A 23,678-nucleotide genomic window follows, 5' to 3' on the forward strand; every position below is an offset into this window, starting at 1 on the left:
CTGCAAGCTTCCCCAACTCTGAGCATTCACTTGCCCGATGTGATCCTTCACAGAAGTAGCACCCTCATTTAGGCACGTACTCCCTACCATTTTCCCTGCCCCTTGCCGTTTCTCTTGGACCCCTATTCGTTATGGGATGTCCCCTTGCCATTACCCTTGTATACCTCGGCTATGCATTTCTCGTTGTCCTCATCATGATCTCCCTCATCCCTCTCGGCGTTGCCTTCTTTGGACTTGGCAGGCTCCATCTTGAAGTAACAAGTGACTAGGCTACTCCGATGGCCCCGTTCACATTGGCTATTTGATGTCTTTTTAACTCCTGCTTTGCCCAATTTTGCAACCTGTCCATGAAGTAGAAGAGGAAATCTTCCTCGGACAATGACGAGATCTACAGCTTAAGGTAGTGAACTCGCGCACATACTCCAGAATTGTGGCCTCTGTCGGAGCTCCCTTAGCTTCCACCAGTCTGCTACCTCCCGTGCATCCCGTGCACCGCCATACTGCTTTCGCTTAGGGACCTTCACGTTGGTCCCTTCTGCAAGTACCAAGCCCTTGGTAATTCCGACCATGGTTCTCTACAAAACTTACTTATAGCAATCTCTTGTATTCTTACTAACATTCCTTAGTTATAACCTTTGCTCTGATACCACGTTGTCACGTCCTTAGTCTTAAACTAAGTGCACGTGCGTCACTTGGCAACTCACTCACGATCTTGCATAACTTGCTCATGTTCTTGCTATGTCAAGTCAGCCCTACTACACTCATGATCGCTAAGAAATGTTAGAACACATGAGAATTGACAAAGGAAGCTTTTGTATTAGAGAGAACTTGATTGTTTTGCTTGGTTGATGAATTACAAATGAATGCTCCCTATTTATACTAATCTCCTAGGGGCTAGTATGTAAATTATAATTGTTTTACAAGTCCTTTCATATTTACAACTAAGTCCCTTCTCTAGAATATTCTATACAGCTAAATTCTTCTAAGGTCTTTCCTAACAATTCTATAGGGTTCTAGGGTCTTCCTAAGGAAACCTCTATATTTTTCTAGAACCTTCCTACAAATACATAATTATCTAGAAATTTTCTAAGGAAATTCTCCATAGTTCTAGAATATTCCACCAAGATCTTGTCCCTAACTTATATAACCATTCAATATGGCAAAAATATATGCCAAGTGGCACCTACGTGGCATGATGATGTGGCAGGTCATGACACAACAGTCATCTACAATTATCATGTTCCATTCAGGTTAAAGAATAGCAGTTTCTGTTTAACTTTTTTCCGGTGAGGGAAGGGGGGTTGTTCAATCTGTAAATTTAATCATGCTGAATTACCAAGCACTAATACGGAGAAATACGGAAATTGCGGAGAAAGAATTGTACTTCATTTGTTTGTCATAGTATCCCTTTGTTCGAACTTTGAATTACAAACAACAGTTAACTTTTACATGATTTTGGCAGAAATAGAAACGAAAAAAGAATTATTTTGCACTATCCTACTTGGCTACAGCAGCAACAATTTCCAATTTGCAACAAATGAGATCTAAATATGTCAATTGACAGCTTTTAAGAGTTTCTGGAACTGTGCTAAATGAAACTTTAACCATGCTCGGGCTTTGAAAGATACGACTTGGCTAAAGAGAAACAGTTTTCCTTCTGCTTCTTGTACTCATTATAGCGCAGGAAGAAATAACTGATGTAATCAAAATCGATGGGTGACATTTTCGCCTGGGAGTAGCAAAAATAAAATAGAACAAAATGTAAGGTTTCCTTTGCATGTTCTTTGGCCTGCATCCAAATATAGCATAATAATAGTACCTGGATCAAAGCCCAGAGAGCCCAGTATAGGTGTGAAGCAAGCATGTAACTACTGGTCTCAGCATATAAAGCTTCAAGGTCCTTGTCAGATACCTGTAATCAAAGGCAACTTCAGGTGTACTTTGCCAAATGTGCAACATTTGCAAATTATTGAAGAGTAGCTCTTGGGAGTAAGCGTACAATAGACCCTTGTGGTCCGGCCCTTCCCCGGACCCCCCGCATAGCGGGAGCTTAGTGCACCGGGCTGCCCTCTTTTAGCTCTTGGGAGTAAAAGATGCATTAAGAGTATTATTTTACAAACATCACTAGGTGACATGTAAAGATCTCTGATGAAAGAAAACTAATTCTTCCGAACTTGATTAGAAGAAAGTCTTTCAAACTTGTAGGACGCTAAATTATGACGCTGTCATAAAACCTTCATTTCTGGTCAATTAGATAAGGCTTTCTCCGAGATTGTTTTGCACAAGCTTTCCAACCATGGAACTTCTCCATCACTTTTGCTATATTATAACATCCTCTGTAGCCTTTCGAATGTTTCTGAAATTTTTTTTGGGGGGGGGGGGGGGGGGGGCTAAATAATTACTTCAGAAATAATAGCACTAGACAAGTCCACTCAGTTATACAACATGTACAAGTATAAGAAGTTTTAACATTCCCCATTTACCTCATTCGGTTGGTCAGGATCCAAATAGTGCTTGAAGAAATGAAACTGCTCATCCTTACTTGGATATCTACACATTGAACCATCTCCAAAATTAGTCTCAATTTACAACAAAATATCACCATAAAAAAGAGGACAAAAAAGGGGACTGGAGGACATAGAGAAAAAGATATAGAGAGACGGAGATGCAACATACAAGCTGTAATCACAGTCATAGCCAGCATATTCATTGAAGTGATTCCCTAGGTCAAAACCCCTATAATTGTAGGATCCATACTCAAAATCAATGAAATACAGCTTTCCTGTTTTTTGATAAAAAGAAATGAGGTTAGTACAAACAGTAAAGTTCAGCGTTGAATCGTAACTAAGAGCAAACTCATCAAGCATTATTCCAGTATGATAACAGACACCAACATCAAATTTAGAAATGCAAACCATTTGATGCAATCCTAGAAACCAGGTTAAAGACTTAAAAGATCCTTCATACATATTTCTTAATGGGATAGACTATTTACTTGATGATATTAATCATTTGTCAAATGAAACGCATAAATGGAAGCAGGAGTGACCCGGTAATCCATTGAAAGACTCATGCTGCGTCTATAACATAAGAGTATAAGATTCGCATTGGAGAAAATTAGTTCTCTTACTAAAGAAATGACCTTGAGAAAGACGAACAAGCAATAGTGACCAGAAATATGATCATGTAGGCATAAACATTAACAGAAGTATCACCAAATAAGATGTCTGCAATGTGCATAAACAAAAAACGTCATATAGATAGGGTTTTCTTCTCCAATGGACGGAAAAGCATATGGAGGTTCAGAATTTTATCATGAGAGGGGGGAGAGTGCGGGAGAACAAAGGAAGTTCTAACACAAAATGTCACAACAGAAAAAATCACCTAGATCAAGATGTAAATACAGTGGAAAGCTGGATCATAAGTACCTTTATCCTCATTAAGCATCAGATTTCCAGAAAGTAAGTCATTGTGGGCAAAAACCACTGGGGCGTTAAGACGGTTAGTCAATTCCTGTTCCAGAATTGCACATCACTTTTGAAACATAAGAATATATCATCCAATACAAAGCTATTTTAATACAATGCCATTCTAGCCCAATACCAAATTACACTTTGTTTTATCATCGGTGTTACGTCAATGTAAGTATTTAAGCAGATAAATTTAATCATAAAGAAAACTCCTCAAGTTAACTTCCATATATATCAGGTTTATTAAGTTCAAAACTATTTTACAATTTTGGGGATGTAAGACAAGCCAAGAAATATACACCCTATTTGGAAAATTAGTTCTCTTAACTTAGAAACCTACAACATTTGATCTGTGCCAGCTTTTGGAAGTGCTTAACAACAAGATAGATGTAAGATGGAAATATATACAAAGTCATTCAATTTGAAGCAGTCGGCACCAAAGCATGATGGGAGATAAATCTACACCTAAAAACATCTTTGAAGTTCATAATGTCGTAGCTGCCATAGGAGATGCCTAGATCCCTTCAGGAGATAAAAAGAAAAAAAACAATAGTTGACTTCAGAAAGTGATGCACTGGGCATCTTATAGCGCTATTGATTTCCCCAAAAGGGAGTGAACGGAAAATTGCTAGCTTATGGTTTCAAACTAGCATATCTGTGAAAGCAAACTGATATAATACAGATCACGAAAAAATTTAATTCCTTATAGGATTGAAATTTGCACTGTTATGAAGAAGAGAAAGAAAGAATCCCCTCCCCCAAGTAACAGCAAATAATAAAAAGAATAATAACCAACTGCAGGATCTTCGGAATTTGAACTACCTTGAGCGATGTGATTTCATTATGAACTTCCTGGAACAAAATTGTCTCATACTTTGACTTCTTCTCACCATCATCAAATTGGAGAGTTGATGCTGCAAAATGGAAACACGCTCAGGCATGAGATGGATCTTGCATGGTAGCAGTTAATCTGATACAAGCTTTCCAGTTATTGAGACTACTGGGAAAAATGATGTCTCAGAATATATATTTGTAAAGGAGTGTTCAGTAAAGAAGGACATACCTTTTCTGAAGAACTTGAGCACATCATTCCAAAGTTGAGGTTCTTTGGAGCCTGGAATTTCCACCTGATGGAACTTTCGAAGTTGCTTTGCTATTTCAGCAGCAAGCTTAGGATTTCTCATGTCTGTGAAGAAGTTACAAGAAAATGACAACCAATTTGCAAATTATAATAACTACTGAGGTTGGGGGAAGTGAAAACTGTAGGTATCCCTGAAAAACCGAGGGCCAGAAAATTATTTCGACAACCCCAAGATACACATAAAGTAACACATAAGTGCAACAGGCCAAACAAAAGCTCTTGCAAAATGACTTAAAAGGCAACTTTTGTATTCTAGTCCTGCCGCACGGGCTTATAAAACTTTCCTTTCTAAAGCGCTCTTCTCAACCTAGTCCGTTCATAAGTTTTATAGGATTCATAACGCAGCCTTCTTTTCTATTAAACTACTTCAGAAGAAGAAGAGAGGCAGACACAGAAAGATGACGAAGTGACGATGTTGATCAGGCAAAGAGAGATGAATCTTGAAGAGTACAGGGTTGTACAAATGAAGATGGCTGGTCAAAAAAGACAGGCTTAGGATAATTAACTATCTCGAAAGACTACATATCTTTTATGCACATTTTGGTTGCTGGTTATAAAAGCAATACCAGCCTATGCAATAAGCATCTTTCTATTTCTTCAAATTGGACCAAATAATATTACATTCTTTAAGAGATCTAACAACTACTACAGCATGAAACGTGGACAGAATATGTCAAGCATATGGTATGGAGTATTTATTACCAGATGTAGCTCCTTCAGCCCTTATGTGGATTCTTTGGAGGGAGAGGAAAAGAGAACATTTGAAGAGGTGGAAATGAGCTAGTACAGTGTAGGGCATATCTTTTATTTTTGGTCCATTTTTGGTGCAACCACAAAGTTCTGTCAGTATTGATAATTAGGCTTCATTCATAGAGAATATTCTTTTTCTGTAGGTTTTTACTTTTGTAAATAACTAGTATACAGGGTTTTCCCCATAACATCAATAAATAATTTATATCAAAAAAGGGAACTCTTTATTAGATGATTGTTTGTATAAAAGAAGCTAGAGCATCCGAAAATCAAACCTTAAACCGAAGGGAATAAATTTGCTTTTGAAGGTTTGACTAAATACATGAAGTTCTCTTTACATAAAATGAAAACCAATAGGGAACACCACAGCATAGAATGAAGAAGGTTTGGAAACTATAAATTATTTCACTTTCACTCTTCAACAAATTTAACTACTTAGGAAGTTCCTTCAATATATATTTCTTTAAATTATGGTTCTGTGAGGTCTATAAATAGTAAGTATTCTGTTTCTCAAGAACCTTTGGAACAATTGACATTGAGAGTTCGACCTAGTAGAATATAGTGTACTTGTAGAATGTTGTGTTTTCTGTTAATGAAAGATTGTTCAAGGACTTCAATGTGAACAGAGGGCAACAACGTGTACTATCCATTTCACATCTTCAGTGTGCGGATGATAGTCACACTTCTCCTGAACCAGCAGCATGTCAAATAAAGTACTTGAGATTGATTCTGAATGTTTCGAGGCTGTCCAAAAGACTTCATGTTAATTGGGTCCAAAAAAAAATCAACTACTACCAGTCAACTCAGTGCAAGATTTACAAGGCCTGGCAGCTATTCTTGACTGTCGAACAGAAAAGCATAAGTCAGAATCTATATATTAGGAGGTGGTGGAAAGATGTGAAAAGAGATTATCCAACTGGAAGAAACAATACCTTTCTCTAGGAGGACACTTGATTCTTTTTAATAGTGTATTGGATTCAATGCCAACAGAAATTATGTCTGTTCCCAATGCCTGTTAAGGTAGAAAAGAGAATTGGCAAGTTAAGGAGAGGTTTCTTATGGCAAGGCAACAGAGAGGAACTTGGTCAAGTGGAGCATTATCAATGTAAAGAAAGGAGGGTTGCGCATCAAGAAATTATTAGTACAGAACAGGAGCCTTTTGATGAAATGGCATTGGAGATTTAATGGTGAAGACAATGCTCTATGGTGGAAGGTTATAAATACTGAAGTTTGATCAAGAGAACGTGCAGTGTTCAAAATGGGCCCACCAGAAGGAATAGGTGTGCAGAGAAATGTTAGAGCTCTATAGCAAAAAATTTCTCATAATATAGGAGTCAAGATAGGCAATTGAAGAAAAGTCTCCTTCCAGCAAGATAATTGCGAGGGCACTCTCCCTTTAGGGATCAGTTTCTCACTCTTTATAAATTTTAGACAGGACACCAATATTACACTATCACAAAGAAGGGAGGGCAACACTTGGAACATCACTTTTAGAAGAAAATTTAATGACTAAATAATTAGAGTGATTGAAGAATTTTTTTCAACTTTTTATCTATATTCCAAGGTTTTAGCTATGAAGATCAACTAATTTGGAAGGGCCAGGCAAATGATTCCTTTACAGTTAGTTCATGCTACAGCATACTTCTCAGAAGAAGCAATCAAATTACTCGGGGACCATGGAAGAAGGTATGGAAAACCGATGCACCAGTCAAAATGATGTGATTTGTGACGCTAGTAACTAAAGAATCATTGCTTGGCTCAAAATAATTTACAAAGAAGGGGGATACAATTAGTCAACCGATTTTACATCTATGGAGAAGAATCAGAATCAAACAATCATTTTTTCCTTCACTATTCTTTCTTCCCAGGTTTGGCGATGTCTTTTTAATCTTTTGGGACGGATTTGGTTATGCCGAGAACAGTTTCAGAATTTATTTTGAGCTGGAGAGGAAGGGGCTGACTGAGCACTACTTGGAACACCAATACCTGCTTGCATTAGGTGGTGCATTTGGAAAGAAAGCAATAGAAGATGATTCGAATGACAAGAAACACTATTTTTAAAGTCAGATCTGACTGCATCATGTTGATAGCTTTCTGGCGCAATTCAGAAATAGTAAAGGGTGCAGAAACTCTACTACAATTCACAGAAGATTCTCTAGACACTTAGGGTAATTGTTTTTTCTGGCATTTGTTTTCTAAGAAAAAAAAAATATAGTGTACTTTTTAGTTTTGTTTTTCAAAAAGTTCTTCCCAGATCTTCTGATGCTAGCCCTAAATAATTCTGAATAGGAAAGGTAAACACATGAACTTATCACAACGGAAAATTAAAGTCGGAGTAGCCGAAGACGAGGAGGAGAGGAGTATGAATAGGGACGGGTATAAGGCTAAAAAGGAGGCGAATTTTGCCATTACGGAGGCTAAGACTCCGGCGTTTGGACGTTTGTACGAAGGACTTGTCAAAGGCAGGGACAAGAAGTTGCACAGGCTAGCCAAGGTGAGGGAGAGGAAGGCCCGTGACCTAGGCCAAATGAAGTGCATCAAAGACAAGGATGGCAATGTTTTGGCGGATGAAGCACACATTAGACGAAGATGGCAAGCGTACTTTCATGGACTCTTGAACAAAGAGGAGGATAGGAATATTGTGTTGGGGGACTTGGAGCATTCTGAGAGTAGTCGAGATTTTGGGTATTGCAGACGTATCAAGGTTGAACAGGTTGTGGGGGCTATGCACAAGATGGGCAGGGGTTTGGAAAAACGCGGACATAACAGGCTTGGAGTGACTTACTAGGTTGTTTAATGTCATTTATAAGACGACTAAGATGCCTAAAGAATGGAGGTGGAGTAGGATGGTTTCGATATACAAAAATAAGGGTGATATCAAAAATTGAAACAACTATAGGGAAATCAAGCTGCTAAGTCACATTGTGAAAATTTGGGAGAGGGTGGTGGAGGTAAAAGTAAGGAGATATGTACCTATTTTCGAGAACCAGTTCGGATTCATACAGGGCATTCGACTACCAAAGCCATTCACCTTATTAGGAGACTTGTGGAGCAATATAGGGATAGGAAGAGGGATTTGCACATGGTGTTCTTTGACCTAGAGAAAACTTATGATAAACTTCCGAGGAAGGTTCTTTGGAGAAGTTTGGAGGCTAGAGGGATGCTTATAGCATATATTAGAGTGATCCAACACATGTATGATGGCGTTATGATCGGAGTTAGGACGGTGAGAGGGGTGCAATCATAATGGGATTGCATCAGGGATCCGCACTTAGCCCGTTTTATTTGCCTTGGTGATAGATGTTCTGATGCGGCACATTCAAGGGAGGTGCCATAGTACATGTTATTTGCGGATGATATAGTAATGATTGACGAGATGCGAAGTAGTGTTAACAGGAGGCTGGAGGTTTGGAGACAAACCCTTTAGTCAAAAGGTTTCAAGTTGAGCACGACTAAAACGTATCACTTGGATAGCAAGTTTAGCAACGTCACTCCTGAAGAGGACGTGGAAGTGAGGCTAGGTTCACAAGTCATCCCTAAGAAAGGTAGTTTCAAGTACCTCGGTTCTATTATCCAAGGTAATTGAGAGATGGACAAGGATGTCACACATTGGACCGGAGCGGCGTGGATGAAATGGAGGCTAGCTTCCAAAATTCTATGTGAGAAGGTGCCACCTGGACTAAAAGGTAAATTCTACATAATGGTGGTTAGACCGACTATATTGTATGGGGCGAAATGTTGGCCTATCAAGAACACACATGTCTAGAAGATGAAAGTAGCAAAAATGAGGAGGTTGTGTGTGGACATACTAGGAGAGATAAGATTAGGAATAAAGATATTCGGGACAAGGTGGGAGTGGCCCCCATGGAAGACAAGATGTGTGAAGCAAGGCTGAAATGTTACGGACATGTGAAGAGGAAGTGCAGAGATGCCCCAGTGAGAAGGGGTGACAGGTTGGTCATAATGGGGCTGAGGAGAGATAAAGGTAGGCCTAAAAAGTATTTGGGAGCGGCGATTAGGCATGACATGAAATTGCTCCAGCTTACTGAGGACCTTTGATAGGGGGTGTGGAGGTTGGCAACTAGGGTAGAAAGTTAGTAGATAGGCATGCGTGTCTCCTTTTCATGCCATAACATTAATATTAGTCTCATATGTTCGCAGCTTTCTATCCGCACATTTCTTTTGACATATGTTGTTTCATTCGTTTTGATTATTCTATCACCTTATCTCTTTATTCTTGATGTTGTTACCACTTGTTATTTCTGCCTCTTTTAATTTTTCTTTGAGCTGGGGGTCTATCAGAAATTGCATCTCTACCTTCCAAAAGTCAGGGTAAGGTCTGCGTACATTCTACCCTTCCCAGACCCTATTTGGGTCTTTGTGGGATTATACTGGATACGTTGTTGTTGTTGTTGTAGCCAAAAGTCATTTACACTAAACCATGCATAGTGTGCACTACATGCTACATATAAGCTACAAGCGGGAGTTTGATTAAATGCCTACCTGAGGGCGTTAAAGTTCGTGCATCAATAAATGACTGAACCATGCCATTCCCAAAAACTCCTAGCAACTTGGCACCAAACCCAGCAGCTGAGAGGTATTGAATCGCCTAAAGACAAGTACTTAAAGTCATAAAGTGTGTATGCGCCATGTCCCCTAGGAGACATCCCATAAAAGTGTGTATGATTCATGGAGATGGTCGTAGTTACAAGAACTGAATCAACAAAACTTCTAAGTTCAAAGTTCAATAGAGACATACACTAAAAATACAGATTTCACCAACGAAGATGCGGAATTATGGGCTAAACTTATGCAAGAAATAATGTATTAACTGATCACAATAAGTTTAGCACAAAGTAGTCAAAATCTAACAAGAAATATATTTGAAGGAGAAAATTAAACCTGCATAAGATCAATCAGAACATTTAGAATCAAACAGCCGACTTCACCGCCTTCTTACATAAAATCTGAAGAATGATATATGTACAAGTTCTGACAATAATCTATAAAGGGCAGCCCGATGCACTAAGCTTCCGCTATGCGCAGAGTCCGGGGAAGGATCGGACCACAAGGGTTTGACAATAATCTATACTATATTAAAAGCATGATGCCCTTTAGCAAAATATCGTTCGCCTTTTTACCCTTTAAAAATAAATTTCACATAGGACAAACTTGTAATTTAAGTTATTTTCCTAATATTTAGGACTTTAAAATCAATTAAATTTTTGGTATTAAATTCTTCCTTATTTAAACTATGTAAAAAGTCCTAATATTTAGGGTTTTTCTTGAACCCTCCTAAGTTTCCAAGTTTATTCTAAACATTTTTGGTATCGTTAGGGAAGTTTTTATTTTCAAGTCTTTAACTTATTTTATTTTGTTAGAAACAATTTAATAATTCTTAAACTCAAACTTAAAGATAATAAAACTCTAACTTTGTTCAATATCTTTATAAGTCTAATTTCACCACAGGCTTATTGGCTATTCTGGTAAGCAAAAAGGAAATATCAGGCGAAATAAAATTTTAAATAAATACCTCTTCTGGATTTTGGTTTGCGGTCAATGAGTCTTTTTCATAATTTTGTCAAATTTTTATCGTACCATTGCAATGAATGAAGAGAGAAGGAGAGAAGTTATTAAACTATTTAATGTTAAATACAAACCAAGAGGACTTTTCTTATTTGTTGTTGAAGTTCATGCAGCAAAAAAGGATCAATTATAGGCACCCTCCACTCAATTAATTCTAAATTAACCCATAAGAAAATTTTGTTAGATTAAATTATCCAAATTTAACAAAACATATAGAGGTTGATAATAAGGAAGAAACATGAACCTATTATACTTGATACTCCTAATAAATATGAAGGAGTCATCGACTAACTCCAATTAAATTTCTTATATGATAACTAAGCCTCACAATATAGAGTCTCTTTTTGTTTTTCGTATTTTCTAATTTGAGTTCCAATAGGAATAAAATGAAATTCTTATTATAATGGAGCAAATAGAATTCATTTTTTAAGGCCATAAAAAATATAATGTCGTTGCATGATATTGAGTACAACTGTACAAGTTAACATATTATTCTATTTTGTCTAAGCTACTCAAGGAAATGCACAACTAATATATCGAAGGTATGATAAGGCATTTGAATGCTTTTGTATGACATATTTTTTTTCTTTATTAATTGGTTAAATGTGACCAATATTTATCATTTTCAAAAGCTTATGCGTATTTGAAAGTATTTTATAACTCAATCACATAGTTCAATAATTTTTTGTATAATTTAAAAAATTTATAGTCATTATTATGAGTACACGCACAACGCGTGTAGTCTGAAACTAGTTATTGAGAAAAAAAATTACAATTAGGTATTGACATGTAGATTTCGTGATATAAATGTGCTCAGATACTTGGAGTTGTTTGTCAAAAATACTTTCTCTGAATGAAATAACTGAACCAGTTCCATCCCTTCTTGTCCCCCTTACCTTGAACAATACATAATCCAAAGTGCAAAACCAAGGTGTGCTGCCCAATTAACTTGACAAAATAAGATACTCCAGTTGTTCCATCTTCTATTACATTATTACTATTTGGAGCGTAAACAATTTTTTCTTAGCTTATAGTTTTCGAACATTATAAATGTAGTTTATACTGGGTTTGTTTCTTGCAAAAATGCAGGGTAAGGTTGGGTAAGGCTAAGTACGATAGACCCCCCAGAAGTCCTCGTGTTGCATCCCTCTTTTCCCGACTTGTGGGAATATATTGGGTTTGTTGTTTTTGTGTATAAATGTAGTCTTAAATAAAAATAAATTTTTTTCGAAATGGGAGTCTTAAATAAAAATTATTTATAGCACTTTTATGTAGTCTTTGGATATGGACACTTTATTTCAAAAGTAATCAAGGAATCGATGTCTATACCAACAGTAAAATACTTTGAATTGTACTCTGAAAACCTTTCTTCTTTTTTAAGATAGAGGGAGTAGTTTTCAAAATGATTCGGAGGTTGACAAGCTTATTTGCACACTGGGAGTACAAGACTTCCATGTGAGGTCTACTGCATACTCTTCCTGGTAGCAATCATACTTACAGGTTAGAGGAGATCAGCAGAAGTTTATGAAGCAACACCAGTTTGACAGATCAAATATCCTTGTAGTTTAAAATGAAATAAAGGTCATCCAAGTACGGTTAACTTAAGTTACTCAAAAGTCAGCTGTTAGTTCTCCATATGATAGGAATAATGCACGGAACAATATAATCAATAGAAGCCTCAGAAACTAACCTGTAATTCTCGTTCACGGTTAATGACATATTCAGTATTAGGACCATATAACCTAATTGTCATATTGCCATTCTTTCCTTTATCTTCTCTTACAGATACTTTTAGCACTGCATAAGGAAATAGAGTATTGTTAGGACATACTACAGTCTTAACTGATATGTTAAGTCTTACAATTTTTCGAGCAATAAGGATTTTGAAAGTAAGAATCAGTTTTTTCATAGGAAACTACAAACTGCACTTAATTTTAGCATGATAAGTTTGGAATGAAAACGAATGCTTACAAATAGCAAATTCTAACAAAATAAATACGCACATAGATTTGTGATGCCACCAGACACTGTCTCAACAGAGAAGTGAGAATCATCCAGATCTAACCACTGGTTGAACAGGTCCTTGCACAGTTCTCTGCACAGTTTCCAACCAAGTTCAGAAACAGAAGAGGCTGAACAACAATCAGTCTCAATATACAGGTGCAGGCCTATGTATTATATATACGTTTGAGTGTGGTGTGGGAAGAAATATAGAGTGCATCCACTTTAGATACCTGTTTCATCAGCCTGTTAACTATATACCATTTAATTTCACATACAGATATCATAGTGGTGGCCATACAAGCTTATGCACCTAGACTAGTTCAGTGGATACCACTTGCTGCCTCCTAACAACGCATGTGGCAGGTAATTTACCATGTATGGCTTAGACAAATGGAAAGAATTCACCTAGAGCCACCTCCACTAGGATTCGATCCTAGGTTACCCAGGTTGTTTCCAACTCACAGATTGCTAGACCACCCCCTTGGAGGCATAACTAGAAGCCGCTAAAAGAGAATAATCTTGTGTTTTGATTCTTCTCAAACCAAAAATCTACCCTTGAATAATAAGTCCTTTAAAGCTAAGTAAAATAGATAAAGTTATGTACTCATAGCTAATAGTATAAGCTTGCTAAAATTATTAACATTCCACTAATATTTCTTTCTGAGAAGGTAACAGATTCCAATATATTGATAAAATGGTGTGTGATGCTCTTGGAGCAAGTGAAATACTTCAAAATAAGCAAATACTGATTTTATACATCCAACACTTAGAATTCTGGTTTTCAAACCATAAATGAGGATTTATAATGAAAAATCTACTCCCGAAATGATAAAATATCACTTCAACATGTAGTATCATGAAGTTTATATATCATATCTAACAGTGTTATGTGTCAATAACAGACTGAAGAGAACAATAACCTTATACTGGCTTAGATAAAGTCAACCATTTTATACTGGTCACAGAAAGTTAATGTTAATTGACCATAACATCTGTAACCGATATATCAATCCAACTCATATTAAACTTTTCTTAAAGTGAAAGAAATTAACAAGACCTCCATCAATCCTGCTACTCCGTCCGTCTCTATTTGTTTGGCATGGTTTAATTGGACACGCAGTTAAAAAAAACAGAACAAGACTTCTGCACATACATTAACATAAATAAATACAAACCCTTTAGCAACCTTAGTTTGTATCTAGCAGCGCTTACAACAATTTATGCCAATAGCAAAATGGAAAAGCAAAAAAATTATTTGTTAGTACTAAATACAGAAAGGTATCAACCACTTTGGGACATACAAAACTGAAATAGTACCCAAAAATTTGAGAGAGATGGAGTATTTTATTAGTACTAAATATAGAAAGATATTAACGCTAGACCTTGATTAACTTTTTCTTCAGCTTCACAAGACTTTCTGCCTCAAAAGCAAATATCAAACTTCAACACCAACATAGACGATCTTAATTCTCGACCTTTTTCTCTTCGTTTTAATAACGGCAATATCGAACAATCTTGCGTGGCGTAGACGACCTAAAATTCTTAACCTAAGGATGCGGACCTAATTAGAATCATATTTCCTGAAATACAGCTAATGAGCTCCGGTGAAACATAAAAGGATATAAAACCGATCTAAAGCCACGAAAATGTGCACAAAATAAACTTTTCGAAAACGTACACGATTTTAGGCTTCATTAGAGGAATAGAGAGAGAGTGATCGACGGTGAGGCGCGAAGATGGAATCTTGGAGGAAACGCTGTGGCGAGCTCCCTCTGCTACTTCCATGGCGTTCCAGATCTTCGCTGCCCCCATGTCTTTGCTAATACTATTATTTATACATAATATAATATAATATATAATATGTATTATCCTATGCGCTAATTCAATTCTTCTTGGGTCACTTTGCGGGTATTACCCATATCACTTATTATCAGTTGAAATTAATTTTTTTTTTAAAGAAAAATTTATCTTGAATATGAGTTGGGACAATATTGCTATCAAAATTGGCTCATATTTTACCTTATTATCCAATTTTAGTCCACTTTGTATATAACTTGAAAAAAAAAATCATTCCGTAGCCTAGTATTAAAGACCTACTTCTAACATTTTTTTCCCTTCCCATCATTCCTTCTTTTTTCTTTTTTCTTTTTTCTTTATTCTTTTTTCCTACTGTTTCGCTTCTTTTCCTTGTTCTCCTTCATTATTTTTTTTGTTTATATTCAAATCGCTAGAGATTTTTATGGAAGTCTTATCTCGCCTTTCTTTTTATCTAAATATTTATGGTGATCTTCGTCCATGGTACGTTGAATATCAATATGTTACACCCCAAGCCATTGATGTAAGCTCGGAAATGAGATTATATTTGAAAGTAAATAAAGTAAGTTAATCATGTTACCTTGGAGGTTACAAATATTTAAGATCATGAATAACGAGTACCAAGAGGGTTGGAAAGCTTAGAAGCTAAACCAATTGAAGAAAATAAGTTTCGTCGAAAGTCGACAAGTTTGGAATGGTATAACATATACTTTTGGGGTGAGACTAGGGTGATTAACATCATAAGGAGGTTAAATTATGAGTTATTTTAGTCGTATGAGAGTCGTGTGTTATGTTTTTAAGTCAAGCAAGTTGTGGAACAAAAGTTGGCAAAGGTCATCACAAGTTGCATTCATAATGTGCTGAAATTTTGGTCAAATGTAGCTACATTTTTCTCTCAATATACTTGGAATCAAAGAATGATCTACATATCAAATTGAAGATCTACGAGTCTAGTTTCTAACGCATTAAACCGTTTATCAATACGACATCAGAGTAGAGAGATATATGCAGTTTTGCTAGACTGCGTAGACTATTAGGTGACAAGTAGGTGGGTCACCTACTTGGTTAAATGAGAGCCAAAAAAGAGGCAATTTCGGGTAAGCAAAAGAGCCTATTTAAGGGCTTATCTCCTGCAAAATAAACCTTATTATATATCACAAATAACCAGACCTAAACCCCTGCAAACTTCCTCCCAAAAATTACCTGCAAACCCTAATTGATTTTCTCTCCCTTTCAAGTTCTAATTGGGAGTAAAACCTCGAGTTTGAAGAACCAAGATAAGGGTTGAGTTCTCCAACAAATAAGGTAAGTTTACTGCTCTCTTTCATCCATTTTTTCTGCTGTAAGTTCATGGTAAGTCGTTCTATACTTGTAAGAACTCACGAGATGGTGATCGGAAGCAGTGAGTTCGAGTTATTCACTTGTAGCGGAATGTTTTGTGGACTATTTTGTGTTGTTGTTAGGCTGCGTGTTTTACTACTATTTTTGGAGTTTTTGAGGAGGAAGGGTGTGGAAAAACACCATATAGATGTAGGGTGGTGGGTTGGTCGTTCGTCGTAACATTTCCGGGTCGTTTGACACTAGTACAGTGGTCGTTTTATGTATGAAAAGATTGGAGTGTATTGGGTTGTTTTGTAGTATTTGATGGTGTAATATAAGGCTGGAAAATAATTTATATATATTGCTATTGTTGTGTTATTGTGTTGTTGGAGTTATCTTGAATTTGGAGGAAATAAGGATTATAGGGGAGATGTTGCCCGTTTTTATACAAAATAAGCTTGTCGTCCGTTGTGCGATAGTTGTACCTTTCATAACTTGATGATAGTATTATTATCATTGTTTTAGATTAAGGTGCGAAGAGGCGAGTTCAACTTGGTGATTGGAAAGATTGTAATAAGGTATGTTAAGGCACTTTCTTCTTTCTTTTGGCATGATCTAAAGTGAAATGAATACGCTATTTCATAATGGATCTACTCCTAGCAACCAAGGTTGTCCATGTTGTTCTTTCCTTATAAAGTTATTCTAAGCAAGTGTGTATGATCCTTGAATCCTACTGAGGTTCATATTAAGGGTATGGATGTCCATAATGTTAATCGAAGGTGCAACGACCTTAAGTCACTCTGAAAGGTTTAGAAGTGATTCCATGAGTCTAGCATGCATTTTATATAGTATCTATTTTACTCTACCGAGCCGCGCTATAGTCGGCTGGGTATGACACCTATTGTGCAACCACTGATTAGTTGGGTTTACCGAGCTCCACGTGGCCGGGTATGATTCTACCAAGCCTTATAATGGCCGGGTACATTTTTACTGAGTCATCTTTGAGGCCGGGTATGATATAATGATGATGATGCCCACAGAGGCATATGTTTTTAAAAGTTTATGTATATATATGTATTATACATTTCATGTCAGTAGCCTCCAAGGCACTCAGATGTTACAGGTTGTATCTCCTCTATATCTTTTTACATTACTGTTCTTGTTTATGTTTTCCTGCTTTACATACTCGGTACTTTATTCATACTGACGTCCCTTTTGCCTGGGGACGCTGCATTTCATGCCCGCAGGTCCCGGTTGAAGGTTGACAGTCCTCCAAGTAGGCTATCAGCTCAACGGAAGGTGTTGGTGCACTTCACTTGCTCCGGAGTTGCCTATTTGGTCAGTATGATTTGGATATGTATTGATTGGTATGGCGGTACCCAGTCCCGACCTTTATGATTTAATGTACTCTTAGAGGCTTGTAGACAAATGTTAGGTGTATGGATGCTTGTATGGCCTTATCGGCCTATATTATGAGTTTACAAATGGTTATGTCGGTCTTATAGGCCCGTATGTCACATGTATAAGTTTGTATATCATGTTGGGTCGTCATATGTTGAGTATTCCCTTATGTTTTATTCTTGTTATCTCATGACGGGTTTTCTGGCTCATTTACCCATAATAGTATGATAAGAAAGTTATGTTACGTTGGTACTCGGTTGAGTAGGGCACCGGGTGCCCGTCGCGGCCCCTTCGATTTGGGTCGTGAAAAAAAGTGGTATCAGAGCAGTTCTTTCCTAGGGAGTCTACAAGCCGTGTCGAGTAGAGTCTTGTTTATGGGTGTGTTGTGCACCATACTTATAAGCAGGAGGCTACAAGGCATTTAGGGCTATCACTCTTTCTTCATATTCTAGATCGTATGGTAGAGCTCAGTTGTAAGAATTCAAACTCCTAAATTCGACTTTAGTCGTAATACAACAATACCTATATCCAGAAAGACAGTTGGTAAGAGATTGAACGTGGATCTGAAAGAGCTGAGTTAGAAGAACTCGATTTTGTATCATGCTTATGATGAGTAAATGTAAGGTCTTCAGCAGATCATGTGTGTACTAAGATGTGTGAGCTTCTTGATAAGGAGCCCTAAAGCATGAATATTTATCCACCCATATGGTAAAAAACAATAAGAGAGTCAGAAGGTAGATACAAATTTCAATAAGCAAAAGAAGCAAGGTGAAGAAGGGTACGAGATATCCAGTTAGTGAAGATTATTAGTTTTTACAATTCAGGCAGAGAAACATAAGTATTATAAGTTAATTTCAACAATAACAGATATCTATACAATTGGCCACACCTATCTCAGTTATGCCGTATGGGAGCTAACAAATATTATTTAAGAGAAATATGGGATATCAGGATCTGGTTGGAGTTAGAGTAACCCAAAATGGTGGATGGATTATGTTACATCTCGCATTTTCGTACGTTAAAAGTTTCGTCTTCGGTCAACTGACGTAGAATCGGGGAGGAGATCATCTTGATGTTAACGTATTAACAAGCAATAAATAAGTGTTATGAGGGATAAAGGGGTACGTGGATTAACGAAAACAAGTTTCGTTGAAAGTGGACAATTTGGAATAAAATACGGGTCGAGCGATAATACCCAAAAATTATAAACTAGTACCATGCAAGGTACCATGTGACCACGGTAGTATAATATATAAAGTATATATGAAGTATTTTGAAAATAAATAGAATTTTAAGTAATTTGTGGTATTTTAAAATTATGTGGGTAATAGATTAATTACCGGGTAACGAAACATTACCCGATTAACTAATAAGTGGATAAAAAAATTAATAAAATAACCCACCCTACTCCCCACGTGGCAGTGTGCCATCATTAAACATATGACTCTTGGTCATAGGTATATCACGTGTAAATCCCTCCATAACCCATTAAAATGAGTCATTTTGTAGAAAGACTCATTGACTTAACATAAGTCTTGAATGATATAGAATTTAGGATCCATTGGATACTTCCTGAAAATAGAAAAACGAGAATCAGAAGATTCAATTCACTCTTTGAATTGAAATCAATAATTTGGAAACAATAGCTTCAAAAAACGTAAGAACAAGAATCCTTTCGTCCAAACATTTCAAAACCAAGCCAAGATCGCTCCAAAATTCTAAGGATATCCAGTGCAAATTTCGCAAGAAGCAGATTCAGTTAAATAATTCAAGAACCAGGTATGTTAAGGCCCTCCCTTCTTTCTTTTGGCATGGTCTAGATTATACGAAAGAAACGAGCAAATACACGGTTTATATAAATTATTCTATTTATAGAAGTAGTAGGGGTGTCTATATTCTTGATTCCCCATGAGAATTATTATTTTCTTCTGTTCATGGGTCTCAAAATAATACACAGTTGGAAAAATTTATCCGGAAGGAATATTGAGATTATTACGTATTTTTCATGCATTTCGTACATGTGCATTGACCCATGACCAGATGGCGTTATATACGCGTATATTTGTAAATATATGTATATGGGATATGGGAAAAGGTTACGTCGTTATATACGCATTACCCCCTGATCAGTTGGTATATGATGATGATGTTGCCCACAGTGGCTAAAATAGGATTCAAACGGCGTTATATACGCGTATATATGTATGTATTCAAACGACGTTATATACGCGTATATATGTATGTATATATATGCATATGGGATATGGAAAAGGTTATGGCATTATATACGCACCACCACCTGATCAGCTGGTATATGTTGATGATATTGCCCACAGTGGCCGAGATGATATGATGGGATGCCCCCAGTGGCTTGATGATATACCTATGCATGGCATGACATTTACACGCACGTGCATGACGTTATAAATGTTTCAGTATTTACAAAGTTATTCAAATTTAAAATTGTGTTTCAGTATTCCATGTTTCATCTATGTCTTTTACGTACTAATTTCCATGCCTTACATACTCAGTACATTTTTCGTACTGACGCCCTATTTCACGGGGCCTGCGTTTCATGCCCGCAGGTACAGGTAGGCAAGCTGACGGTCCCCATTCTTAGGATCCCTAATCAGCGAGAGTTGGCGTGCTCCATTTGATCCGGAGCTGCTTTTGATATTGGTACGATACATTTGTACATATATATGTATATGAGTATGACGTGGCTCAGTCCCGTCTTTGTACAGTTATGCTTCTGTTAGAGGTCTGTAGACAGTATGTCTAGTTGGGTTGTATGTGGCCTTGTCGGCTTTCAGTTTTTGATGTATAGTTATCTATAGTAGCCTTGCCGGCTCGCCCACTGTATTCTGCCTGTATACGTACATATTCCTTGATGGCAGGCTTCTTTCATGTAGGTTAATTTTGTAATGCAGCAGATGTTATTCAGGTTCATATTTTAGACGCATGCTTAGGGGTGTTTGACAGGTAAGACTCAGGCGCCCGTCGCGGCCCATCGGTTTGGGTTGTGACAAAAGTGGTATCAGAGCAGTTCTGTCCTAGGGTTGTCTACAAATCGTATCTAGTAGAGTCTTGTTTATGGGTGTGTCGTGCACCACACTTATAAACAGGAGGCTACAAGACATATAGGATGTTATCCTCTCTTTTATCTCAAGATTGTGCAATACAAGAATTCTTGTTCCTAACGATACGTTATATTTTCAGCAATACCTCCAAAGAGTACGACCGCCCAGAAGGGAAAGTCCGTGGCTGGTAAGACTACTAGTCGAGCACCACGAGTTACTAGGGCTCGAGGAGAATCTCATGGTGAGGTTCCATCTCAGACTTCACATACCCCGCCTTTTCCAGAAGAGTTCCGAAGGGCACCAGCTCCAGCACCCGCCCCTATACATTCCGCACCTCAGCAGGATACGCTGGGTCAAGAGATGAGAGATGCTGTTCAGTTATTGACCCGATTAGTAGCCGCACAGGCTCGGCGTCAGGAAACAAGTATTGGTCACGCAGATAGGTCCGTGAGCGTGAGGGTTCGTGACTTTATTAATTTAGACCCTCTAATATTCACTAGAGCAGACCCGAATGAGGACCCTCAGGTATTTATTGATAGAGTACAGATGACGTTACGGGTAATAAAGGCCACTGAGACTGAGTTAGTTGAGCTAGCTTCCTATAGACTCCGAGATGTTACAGTTAATTGGTACGAGTCTTGGAAATTGTCCAGAGGTGAGAATGCCCATCCAGCGGTATGGCAGGAGTTTACATAAGCTTTTCTTCGCCATTATCTGCCACCAGAGCTTAGGCGAGCCAGAGTTGATAGGTTCTTGACCCTTCGGCAGGGTAACATGAGTGTTCGAGAGTACTGTCTTCAGTTTGATTCGTTGTCTAGGTATGCTCCCACTATTGTATCTAAGATAGAGGATCGGATTCACCGGTTCGTGATGGGATTAGAGCCTTATTTGCTTAACGATTGTATGTCGGTTTCACTTCATCCAGACATGGATATTTCTCGTATTCAGGCGTATGCTCAGGGTGTAGAGGAGCGTAAACAGAAATAGAGGGCCGATCATGAGCATGATAGGGCCCAGAATAAAAGAGCAAGGTCTTCGGGCCCTTTTGGTGAGTTTCGAGATGGTCAGAGGCATCAGTATTTGAGATATCCATCCCAGTCCTCGGCTAGCGTGCACCCTCAGTTTGGAGGAAAGAGATTTGATCGTTCTACATATTCAAGGCCTGGTCAGAATTTTAGGGCCTCAAGTTCTCAGTATAGGGGTGAGTCAAATCAGATGAGGCCACCCTTGCCACGATGTACTCAATGTGGTAAGCAGCATACCGGGCAATGCCGTATGGGACTAGATGTTTGTTATACTTGTGGTTATCCGGGCCACATTATGAGGGATTGTCCGATGAGAGGTGATACAAGCATAGCTCAACCAGCGGGATCTGTGGCTGGATCGTCATCATCAGTACGCTCCCCTAGGCAAAGTCCCCAAGCACCAATGAGTCGTGGTAGAGGCAGAGGCGGAGCATCTAGCTCGAGCAGCCCTCAGAACCGCATTTATGCATTGGCAGGACGATAGGACCAAGAGTCATCGCCTGATGTTGTTACAGGTATATTATCAGTCTCCTCCTACGATGTATATGCACTAATTGATCCAGGTTCGACCTTATCATACGTTACTCTGTTGATTGCTAGTAAGTTTGAAATAAAATCTGAATTGGTTAAACCTTTTGAGGTGTCTACACCTGTTGGGGACTCGGTGATAGCTAAGCAGGTATATAGGGGTTGTATAATAATGGTTCATGGTCGACCTATCGTAGCAGACTTAATCGAGTTAGATATGGTAGAATTTGATGTTATAATGGGTATGGATTGGTTGGCTTCTTGTCATGCCAATGTTGATTGTAGATCGAAGGTAGTCCGATTTCAATTTCTGGGGGAGCCTATTTTGGAGTGGAAAGGTAACACGGCATCGCCGAGAGGTAGATTTATTTCCTATCTCAAGGCAAGGAAGATGATCAGAAAGGGCTGTATTTATCACTTAGTTCGGGTTCAGGATATGGAAGTAGAGTCACCAACCATTCAGTCCATCCCTGTGGTAAATGAGTTTCCAGATACCTTCCCTGATGAACTTCCGGGTCTCCCGCCAGAGCGAGAAATTGAGTTTTCTATTGACCTACTTGTCACACCTCCTTTTTCCGCCCCGCGAGGGTACAAAGAGTTTTTTCCAATTAAAGGACAGTCGAAACGGGATCTGTTTATTTATTTCAGAGTCGCCACTTGGGAGATTTAGGGTGTCCCAAGTCACCAGTTTAATCCCGAATCGAGGAAAAGAATGACTCTGTATTACAATCCGCGAACCAGAAATCCGGATAAGGAATTCTGTTAACCCGGGAGAAGGTGTTAGGCATTCCCGAGTTCCGTGGTTCTAGCACGGTCGCTCAACTGTCATATTCGGCTTGTTTATCTGATTTTATACAATTATGAGCTAATGTGCAAGTTTTAACTTTTAACCGCTTTCGTCATTATTTATATATTTTTTCAAGAATTGCAACATCATGGAAATACATCTCCAACCACGTCACATCAATGCACCCGTGGTTGTTGGCACATTTCAACTCTGTTGAGATTTGGATTTGGGTCACATAAATGTGCACCCGAGTTTTAAGAAAATTAAATTATTAAAAGGCGTGCCTAAAGCGACTAGCGTATCATTTACTTTGGGTAGGGCCGTGAACCTCCTTTTTCCGCACCCGCGAGGGTACAAGGGAGTTTTTCCAATTAAAGGACAATCGAAACGGGATTTATTTATTTATTTTAGAGTCGTCACTTGGGAGATTTAGGGTGTCCCAAGTCACCAATTTAATCCCGAATCGAGGAAAAGAATGACTCTATATTACGGTCTGCGTACCAGAAATCTGGATAAGGAATTCTGTTAACCCGGGAGAAGGTGTTAGGCATTCCCGAGTTCCGTGGTTCTAGCACGGTCGCTCAACTGTCATATTCGGCTTGATTATCTGATTTTATACAAATGTGAACTTATGTGCAAATTTTATCTTTTTACCAATTTCATAATTATTATTTTACGAGAATTGCAACGTCGTGAAAACATATCTCGAACCACGTTACATCAATGCACCCGTGGTTATTGACATATCTCGACTCCGTTGAGATTTGGATT

General features: G+C 38.0%; 1 protein-coding gene across 1 annotated transcript; it reads right to left on the reverse strand.

Annotated features, from left to right (window-relative positions):
• Positions 1-1,364: 1,364 nt before the first annotated feature.
• On the reverse strand, positions 1,365-14,787 carry LOC104241804 (probable ethanolamine kinase). The gene is made up of 11 exons (XM_009796759.2): positions 14,630-14,787; positions 12,951-13,042; positions 12,638-12,744; positions 9,865-9,970; positions 4,534-4,656; positions 4,293-4,384; positions 3,429-3,513; positions 2,677-2,782; positions 2,484-2,550; positions 1,820-1,912; positions 1,365-1,729 (listed from the first exon to the last, which is right to left on the reverse strand). Exons 1-11 carry the CDS (start codon positions 14,761-14,763, stop codon positions 1,601-1,603), a joined length of 1,134 nt encoding a protein of 377 aa, XP_009795061.1. The 5' UTR covers positions 14,764-14,787; the 3' UTR covers positions 1,365-1,600.
• Positions 14,788-23,678: the final 8,891 nt, after the last annotated feature.

Source organism: Nicotiana sylvestris, chromosome 5 (assembly GCF_000393655.2).
Source record: "Nicotiana sylvestris chromosome 5, ASM39365v2, whole genome shotgun sequence".
NCBI lineage: Eukaryota > Viridiplantae > Streptophyta > Magnoliopsida > Solanales > Solanaceae > Nicotiana > Nicotiana sylvestris.

Coding starts and splice junctions, on each gene's coding strand:
- LOC104241804 (XM_009796759.2), bottom strand. CDS start 14,763: ATGGGGGCAGCGAAGATCTGGAACGCCATGGAAGTAGCAGAGGGAGCT. Junction 12,745..12,950: donor TGGTGGCATCACAAATCTAT/GTGCGTATTTAT, acceptor TTCCTTATGCAG/TGCTAAAAGTATCTGTAAGA. Junction 2,551..2,676: donor TATGACTGTGATTACAGCTT/GTATGTTGCATC, acceptor TTCAATGTGTAG/ATATCCAAGTAAGGATGAGC.